This window comes from Micromesistius poutassou, assembly GCF_964030765.1.
Source record: "Micromesistius poutassou genome assembly, chromosome: 4".
Lineage (NCBI taxonomy): Eukaryota > Metazoa > Chordata > Actinopteri > Gadiformes > Gadidae > Micromesistius > Micromesistius poutassou.
Window position 1 is genome coordinate 807,201 of NC_140274.1, and position 10,000 is coordinate 817,200.

General features: G+C 46.1%; 1 protein-coding gene across 1 annotated transcript in view; it reads left to right on the forward strand.

Moving 5' to 3' along the window:
- Positions 1–10,000, forward strand: part of LOC311342350 (chloride channel protein 2-like) — a gene marked incomplete at its 3' end in the record, with an annotated part of 103,820 nt that overhangs the window by 62,643 nt on the left and 31,177 nt on the right. The window contains 5 exon segments of the mRNA XM_084467198.1: positions 4,673–4,751; positions 5,465–5,590; positions 5,805–5,889; positions 7,740–7,841; positions 8,906–8,990. Coding sequence (XP_084323324.1) covers positions 4,673–4,751; positions 5,465–5,590; positions 5,805–5,889; positions 7,740–7,841; positions 8,906–8,990 — 477 coding nt within the window.

A 10,000-nucleotide genomic window follows, 5' to 3' on the forward strand; every position in this document is an offset into this window, starting at 1 on the left:
AATAGCAGTGTGATGTAATTACAGAGCCCAGAGATCTGGTATAGAGGGAGAACAGAAGGGACCCCAGTACAGAGCCTTGAGGGACACCAGTGTCAAGCGTTCATGGTTTGGACAAGGAGCCATTCCATGTGACCTGATTGGTGCGATTCGTCAGGTAGGATGTGAACCAGGATAGGGCCGATTCAACAATGCCAAGTTCGGCAAGAGTGGCGAGAAGAATCTGGTGGTTCACCGTGTCAAAAGCTGGTCGAGGAGAATGAGAACCGATGAGAGGGACGAGGCTCTGGCAGCACGGAGGGACTCAGTCACCGCCAGGAGAGCCGTCTCAGTGGAGTGTGCCTTCTTGAAGCCCGACTGGTGAGGGTCAAGCAAGTTGTTATGTGAGAGATAGGAGGACAGTTTAGGTTAGAGATGGCACGTTCTTTTAGAGAGGAATGAAAGAAGAGATACCGGTCTGTAGTTCTGGATGTCGGTGGTGTCAAGGGTTGGTTTTTGAGGAGAGGCTTTATTCTGGCAGTCTTGAAAGACGCTGGAACAATGCCTGAAGTGAAGGAGGAGTTGATAAGGGCGGTGAGAAATGGCAGGATGTCATTCGAGACGGCCTGGTGGTGTGAGGAAGGGATAAGGTCAAGGGGGCAGGTGGTGGCATAGTTAGACTTAACTATTCTATTATATTTATTAACCTTTATTTATTCAGGAAAGATCCATTGAGATTAAAATCTCTTTTTCGAGGATGTCCTGAGGAAACAGGTACAAGCAAACATACACAACACGATCAAGGTAACAAGAGACATTTGACATCAAAAACAAGCAGCACAATTACAGAATTAAGTTAATTGTCACAGGTGCAGCTGGTGACTAAAAGTTCTGAGATTGAGCATTTGAAGCAAGAAAGAGGGATGAGAGAGCCCAATCTCAGCCTGGTTTGTAGGTCATTCCACGACCATGGCCCAAAATGGGAGAGGGTCTTCATCCCTAACACGGTCCTCATATGGGGGACCTTAAATCGCAGCCAACTGTTGGCTCTAAGATTGTGTGGCAACTGGACAGCAATAAACTTAGAGCAGATGTAATGCGGCAGCTTGCCTAAAATAGCTTTGTAAATTAAGGTGTACCAGTGCAGTACCCTTCGAGTATTAAGGGAAGAAAATCCTGTAAGTGTGTATAAAGTGCAATGGTGGGTTCTGAAGGCTGAGCCTGTTATGTATCTCAGAGCAGCATGGTAAGTGGGATCCAGTTTTGCTAGGGTGGTCGGACAAGCAATCCTATAGATAGTATCGCCATAGTCAAGCTGTGATAAAAATAAGCTATTAACTAGACGCTTGCGGGCAGTGACAGAAAAGCAAGATTTAAATCTGTACAGAAAACTCACAATGAATTTCAGTTTTTTTGACAAGTAGGAGATATGATGCTTGAAATTTAAGTCCTTGTCAAGCCAGATGCCAAGATATTTATATGTGTCAACTACCTCTGTGATGGTACCATCCAGTGCCATAAATGGGGGCATGGTGACTGTGGAGTTGTGATGGAAGAACATAATTTTGGTTTTACTGGCATTGAGGACTAACTTCGCATGATAGAGAGAATGCTGCAAGGAAGTAAAATCAGCTTGCAGGTTGGCAAATGCTGCTTCTAAAGAGGAGGCAGAGGTGTAAAGAACAGTGTCATCAGCATACATATGATAAGAAGAGAATTTCAACTGATCGCAGATATTGTTAACATAAAGTAAAAAGAGTAATGGCCCTAAAACTGACCCTTGCGGGACCCCCTTATCCAGAGTGATGGGGTCGGATATTACTGTACCAAGACGGACAGACTGGACACGTTCTGCTAGGTAGCTTTTAAACCACATTACCATGTTATTACTAAATCCGATATTTTGGATAATTTTCAGAAGATAACCGTGATCAACAGTATCAAAAGCCTTTCTAAGATCGATAAACAAGGCTAAGCAGACTTTCTTGCTATCAAGGGCTGATTGTATTTCATCCAGGACTTTAAGAGTGGCAGTGATTGTACTATGTCCTGGTCTGAACCCAGACTGTGAAGGGTTGAGTATGTTATTGGACTCCAGTAGCTGATGGAGTTGGGTGGACACCAAGGACTCGAATAATTTTGCAAGGGTTGAGAGATTAGAAATGGGTCTATAATTATTTAAATCTGAGGAATCACCTGATTTCAGCAAGGGCATGACAAAAGCTTGCTTCCATAAAACTGGAAATGCCTGCGTGGAGATGGATAAATTAAAAATATAAGTTACAGTTTTTGCTATGATTGGGGCTGCTGATTTGAGAAGAGATGGATCAAGACCATCTGGCCCTGCAGATTTCTTAAGATCTAACGTTTGTAAAGCATGCAGGACTTCAGATGCTGAGAAAGGGGTAAGGTGAAAGCCAGAGTTTGAGACGGGCACATCCACTGATTCTACAGATTCAGAAGGAGCAAATGCACTATGAATAAACTGAGAAGAATCAAAGATATGGCCAGCATTTTTAAAGTGATCATTAAATAGATTGGACATTTCATTTTTATCGCTAGTGAAAGTATTGTTTAGCTTTAATTTTTGTGGGAAGCTAGCTGCTGTCTTATTTTGTAGCCCCTTGATGGTTTTCCAAAACTTAGAATGGTCGTTTAAGGTGTCTGTGGTTAAAGACAGGTAATAGCTGGCTTTACATTTTCTAATAAGGGCAGTGCATTTATTTCTAATTTCACGAAATCGTTGCCAATCTTGTATAGAGTTGTTCTTTCTAGCTAGGGACCATTGCTTATCTCGCTCAAGGAGCAGTTCTGCCAACTCTCTGGTGAACCAAGGATTATGCCTATCTTTTATTCTATGTTTTTTGAGAGGGGCATGTTTGTTAATAACTGAGATTAAATTATGGTGGAAAAAGGTCACAGCATCGTCAACTGAAGGAATTAATAATAACTGTTGCCAGTTCACCAAGACTAAATCGTGGAGGAAAGCTTGCTCAGAGAAGTGCTTAAAAGAGCGCTTGATGATGATTTTACTCTTTGTTTTTGGTAATTTGGTATTTCTGACACATGCAATGCAGCAGTGATCGCTGATGTCATTTGGAAAAACACCTGTAGACATATATTTATGGGGCACATTAGTCAGAATGATATCAATAAGAGTGCCTTTATCGGGATTAACTGGGTTAATTCTAGTGGGAGTGTCAATAAGCTGAGTGAGATTTAATGAGTCACAGGACTGCTTTAAATTTGAAGATTTCTCACTCGGCCAGTCTAAATTCAAATCACCCATTAGGATCAACTCATGGGACAAATATTTGGAAAGGAGATCAGATAGGTTGGAGATACAATCAGTGGACGCTGAGGGTGGTCGGTAACAACCAATTACAGTGATAGGTGATTTAGCCACTAATATTTCTACTGCCAGAAATTCAAGCTGTCTAGGGATCGATATGGAATGTAGCAAAGATCCCTGTAAATGCTCAGAAACGTACATGAGAACACCACCAGCCCTGCCTTTTCGGTCAGTTCGGAAAATATTGTAACCGGTGATATAAATAACATTGTCAGGAACAGCTGGTTTAAGCCAGGATTCAGAGATAATTACTATATCAGGTTTGGCAGTCAAAAACCAAATTTTTAATATATCCATTTTAGGAACAAGGCTCCTGGCATTAAAGTGTAAGAAACCAAGTCCATGTCTATTTCTAAAATCTTCAGGAGTAGAAAGATGCTGTAGATTGTTGACCATAGGAGGCTCAGGGACTGAGTTGCTATCTAATGGCTCAGCAGAGCTGGGAACTGGAGGGATGGTAGTTGATGGGTGAGTTATAATACAGGAAGAGGAACTGATTGGAATTAAGTTAAATGAATTACTATGATTAGCAAACAGAACGTGTGATCGATATGGTCTAGTTGTCACTCTCACTGGGATGTTCTTGGGTGTAATGAGGCTATTGCACAGGTAGGGGGAGCTAGACTGGGTTACAGCTAGTGGGAGTGCACTGTAACTATCGTGCCGGTAGGGGGAGCTACACGGGGATACAGCTAGTCAAGGGTCACTGTGGTCACATGAGAGTATATAAACTCTCTCTCAGCCTCCCTCCTCCATCCTGCCTCTAAACTCTCTCTCAGCCTCCCTCCTCCCCTGCCCCTCCCCTATCTCCCTCTGCCACGCGCTCTCTGCAGGTGCTCGTAGGGTGCATGTGAGAGCGGATGGTGAAGTGGCCTGATGCGCGTACATACTTGTGGGAGTGTAGAGTACTTGCACAGAGAGTGTGTGCATGTGTGTAGGAGGTCTGATGTGTATGCAGTGTCCCAGCTGCTCTCCACTCAGCATGCTAATGTGTGTGGGTCGCCTGTGGGCTCCCAGCCAGACCCGGTTGGACATGCTGGTCCTACAGTGCTAATGTGAAGAAGGCTCGATCACGTAGTGTCAAATGTAGTTTTATTTTGAATATTTGTTCACTTTAATAAATGTATAAACAAGTTGTTTGCTAAATGGTATTGTTTGCCTCAATGCTGCTTAAAGGAGCCCAGTCTGTTAGGGACGAAGGTAAGATCTGCCCCTCTCTTTCTCAGCATGCTCTCTGTTTCTGCTGTCGAGTTAGGAAAAATGGCTTTTAAGTTGCTGCTGTCTATTTGAAGCTCCAATCTTCGTGTGTGTGTGTGTGTGTGTGTGTGTGTGTGTGTGTTCCAGAACGAGTCGAGGAACATCGAGATGCTGGCAGCGGCCTGTGCGGTGGGGGTGGGCTGCTGCTTTGCTGCCCCTATAGGAGGTGAGGGCTGTTCTGAGGCCTCCTATCCCCTCCTTTCCTATCCTCCCCTCCTCTCCTCTCTCCTCCTATCCCCTCCTGTCCCCTCCTCTCCTATCCTCCCCTCCTCTCCTATCCTCCCCTTCTATCCTCTCCCCTCCTCTGCTCTCCCCTCCTCTGCTCTCCCCTCCTCTCCTCTCCTCTCCTCTCCCGTCCTGTCCCATCCTCTCCTATCCTCCTGTCCCCTCCTCTTTCCTCCCCTCCTCTCCCCTCCTCTCTCCTCCTCTCCCCTCCTGTCCCCTCCTCTCCTATCCTCCTGTCCCCTCCTCTTTCCTCCCCTCCTCTCCCCTCCTCTCTCCTCCTCTCCCCTCCTGTCCCCTCCTCTCCTATCCTACCCTCCCCTCCTGTCCCCTACTCTCCTATCCTTCCCTCCTCTCCTCTCCCCTCCTGTCCCCTCATCTCCCCTCCTCTCCTCTCCCCTCCTCTCCCCTCCTGTCCCCTCCTGTTGTTGATGTTTACACAGCATTGGTGTGTTTCATGGTGACTGATGGAGGCTGGGCCCTCTCATCTGTGTGGTCGTGGTGTTGGGGTGACAGATGGATCAGCCCTCTCATCGGTGTGGTCGTGGTGTTGGGGTGACAGATGGATCAGCCCTCTCATCGGTGTGGTCGTGGTGTCGGGGTGACAGATGGATCAGCCCTCTGACCGCCTGTCTCTGTGTGTCCTGGGCCCTGCAGGGGTGCTGTTCAGCATCGAGGTCACCTCCACCTTCTTTGCGGTGAGGAACTATTGGAGAGGCTTCTTCGCCGCCACCTTCAGTGCCTTCATCTTCCGGGTGCTGGCCGTGTGGAACAGAGACGAAGGTGAGTCCCCCTACTGGAGGGCCGTCAGCCGAGAGCCCCTCCTCACCGCAGCCTCTCGGTGTGGCGCCGCAACACAGCATGGAAACTTTGATCCTGGCTCAACTTGATTTGTTTGTTTGGGGCCACAGTTGGTAAAGAGACCAGGCGCCGACGTTGAGAAGCTGGTTGCTCTGACAACGCTGTCCACTCACTCTGTTTACTTCTTTCTTTCCAGAGACCATTACAGCCCTTTTCAAAACCCGCTTCCGTCTAGACTTCCCGTTCGACCTCCAGGAGCTGCCTGCCTTCGCGGTCATCGGGTGAGCAGCTGGTGTGCTCGCAGTGAGATATGAGCTGCTCTCACGTGGCGATTAGCATGGGGTCGTTGAATACATGCCCTCAGGGCCTGTTGTTGGGCAATAGGTGTCAGGAGACACAGTTAGTGGAGGCGTGAGGTGGAGGAGCCTGAGAAGGACGGCTGGCTGAGTCAACCCAACATGGATCATTTAGTGACGGCCAGGAGGGGGCCTCCAGCGGGCCTCCTCCCAGCCCAGCCCTCCGCCTGGTTCCATGGCTTCACTGGGAACTGAAAAAGAGTGTTTCCTCTCTCACTGTGTGTCTCTCTCTCCCGCTCCCCCTTTCTTCTCCTCCTTTGATATTTCTTAGTCATCTTCACAGTGGGCTGTTGTTAGGTATCTGTGGGAACCCAATGTTATTGGAGGGTTTGGAGAGACGGTGAGGGAGAGGGAGAGAGAGACAGATTCAGCAAGGGCACACATTTAGGAATTTAAGTTCCTCACGCTGTCCCGTTGTACACCTTAAGGCGTTGGCAATTACCCTCACTGTGGAGGCCAACACACTCTAACACAAGAACACCAAACCCTCCCCACTCAGTGTGTGTTCTTTATGTAAGGGATAGTGTACAGAACGCCGGTCCTTATTGGGGAATAAGCCCAGACAGGGCGACCCGGACACCGACGCCAAGCCGAGGTGTCTTGCTTCGCCCCCTGAAGGGGCTTATTTTAGATAATGACGATAACGACGACGTTCTATACATTATCCCACTTATTACACGGCTACTTGCCGAAACGAAAAATAACTTCACACGGTGTGTCTTTTTACAATTTTTTTGATACCAGCATTCGTAGTGTTGATCAGCAGAGAAATAGTCCCCCAAAGACGTTGATGTCGCTTAGCAACCGAATCCGCTGGGGTTGATAAGTTTCAGGACTACTCGCGCAGTGATACGAGAGACGTGAATCAGAGCCACTTTCCTTGACAGCGGTCATTATATGCTTAGCAACGGTCATTATTGAAAAATAATTGACCGCCGGAAGTTGGGAAGGCCCATGCAAGTGAACGGAGCGTTCCACAGAGAAGAGCCGTGTGATAATCAGAGGTGTTAGACAGTGAACAAGGCCGTTGGATACTGAGCTGGTTGACTACACACCCCGCCCCTTTTTCTTTTATCTGCCTTACACCTAATTCTCTTTTTTCATATATCTCCCTCTCCCTCTAAATAAACGTGTGGTTTTCCTTTGTGAGTCTCCTGCCTCCCCTGCCTCTCTCATTAGTTCTCTCCCCATCCTCCCCTGCCTCTCTCATTAGTTCTCTCCCCATCCTCCCCTCTCTCTCCAGTCCTGGTGTCTGTAGTCTGACTCCTGTCCTGATCCCTAGTCTTATCATCTGTCTCTTTCTCCTCGTCCGTATGACCCTTCTGCCTCCACCCGTCTCTCTTCCTGGTGTAAACCGTGTGTCTGTGCTCTAATTGTCTCTCTTTAAACCGATTTCAAATGCTACCGCTTTTTTTTTTTTTTGCTTTATTGGCATGAGAAACAAAAATGTACATTGCCAAAGCAGTTAACGATACAGATGTCAAAATATAAAACGTTCATTACAAATATATATATACATATCAGATATTACACTATTAAATATTCAATATAAAAAAGTATAATGTGGCATACTAAAAAAGGTCCAGTATCTCCTTTAAACAGATAAATTAAAGACATACATACACAGTATTGACAATATAGAGGACATGTGCAATAGTGCAATTATTGTGAAAAAGTGAGTCCAGTCTCTCTGTCTCTCTCTCTCTCTCTCTCTCTCTCGCTCTCTATTTGGACTAAGCCCTTCCACTCCTCTGTATGGGTGTGTTTGTGTGCAGCATCGCCAGTGGTTTTGGCGGGGCTCTCTTTGTCTACCTGAACCGACTCATCGTGCAGTTCATCAGGAAGCAGAAGGCTATCAACAAGTTCCTCATGAAGAAGTACGTATGACGCTGTCGCTACACAGCTGAGAGGAGTGTAGGGGGGGAGTACATGCTCACCGTTTCAGTTCAAATATATCAAAGATATATAAAGATATCTATGTGTTTTGGGTCAAAGGTCAGGTATCTAGCTTTCTCTTGCACACACAGACACGCACGCACGCACGCACACACACGCATGCACACACACACACACACAGACGCACACACACATATGCATGCACGCACACGCACGCACACACGCACACGCACGTACGCACGCACACACGCACGAACGCAAGCACACGCACACGCACATGCCACAGGCCCGGTCTGTACCAGAGCGGTGTGTAGATTCCTCCAATGGGTTCTTTAGTATTGTCCCGTTGTTCCAAAGCCACATATGAAGGAAGCATCAATCACACCGGCTCTGAAGAGTAGTGATCGACCGATATATCGGCCAATGTTTGTGTTTCTAACGTGTATCGGCATTGGCCGATTTCTTTCGCAGATTTTTTATTTTATATATATTTTTTTATATTTTTTCCAGACTTACAGACAGTTCAATAAATGTGGGAGCAAAAGCAGTATCGGCTTCAAATATCGGCTCAAAAAGTTGGTATCGGCGTATCGGTCATCGGCTAAGGCTGATGAAAAATAATAAAAATCCATATGGGTGGATCTGCTGAAGAGCCTCTGTTCCACCAACCAGGGAGCTACGCCTTGTACAAAAAGTTCTCCTGAAGTAATTGTTAAAGGCTCGTTTCATACATTTTTCATTCTGTTTTTTCTAGTTTTGGTTTTGTTATTTTCGATGGCATCTTTTAACTCATCAAAATGAAGAGTTGGATGATAAAATGTAAAAAGATAGACAGAACACAGCTGCTACCTACACAACGTGAGCAGCCTCCTCGACTCTGTCTCGTAAAAGCAGCCATAAGAAACTGAAAGAAGACACGTAAAGAAGTGTATCGCTAATCTAATGAACGTGAACCCCTGCAGGGGTCTTCACAATGTGTGACCCCTGGCCCCTGGCCCCTGACCCCTGACCTCTGACCCCTGACCTCTGACCTGTCCCTTCCCAGGCGCCTGCTGTACCCCGCCCTGGTCACTCTGCTGGTGTCCACCCTAACCTTCCCCCCGGGCTTCGGACAGTTCATGGCCGGCAAGGTATGTTTGTTCACACAAACGTATCGCACACAGGTATACACATCTTCACCTTTGTTTTAGTTTAATGGGCGTACCGACAAGTGAATTGAGCACAAATATGTTTATTATGCAAACCTACTACCAAGACTTTTCATATATGTCTGCCATGTCATCTTGCTCCACTGCTCTAACATTACATAGACGTGCTCACACTGCTCTAACATAACATAGACGTGTTCACACTGCTCTAACATAACATAGACGTGCTCACACTGCTCTAACATAACATAGACGTGTTCACACTGCTCTAACATAACATAGACGTGTTCACACTGCTCTAACATTACATAGACGTGCTCACACTGCTCTAACATTACATAGACGTGCTCACACTGCTCTAACATAACATAGACGTGTTCACACTAACATAACATAGACGTGTTCACACTAACATAACATAGACGTGTTCACACTGCTCTAACATAACATAGACGTGTTCACACTAACATAACATAACATAGACGTGTTCACACTAACATAACATAGACGTGTTCACACTAACATAACATAGACGTGTTCACACTGCTCTAACATAACATAGACGTGTTCACACTAACATAACATAACATAGACGTGTTCACACTAACATAACATAACATAGACGTGTTCACACTAACATAACATAACATAGACGTGTTCACACTAACATAACATAACATAGACGTGTTCACACTGCTCTAACATAACATAGACGTGTTCACACTGCTCTAACATAACATAGACGTGTTCACACTGCTCTAACATAACATAGACGTGGTCAGATAACAGTTATCCGTTGAATTAAAGAGGGCCAAGCACATACACCTGTGCCCGCACACACACACCAACCACAGAGCAAAGCGTTGATTTTGTTCCCATAAGGACGTTCAGCGTCTGACAGCTGTGAGGGACGTGCTTCTAACCAGCTGCTACATACGGGCCCCAAGTACCAGGCTGGGGTAGCTAAAAAATGTCATGATAATTAATACATT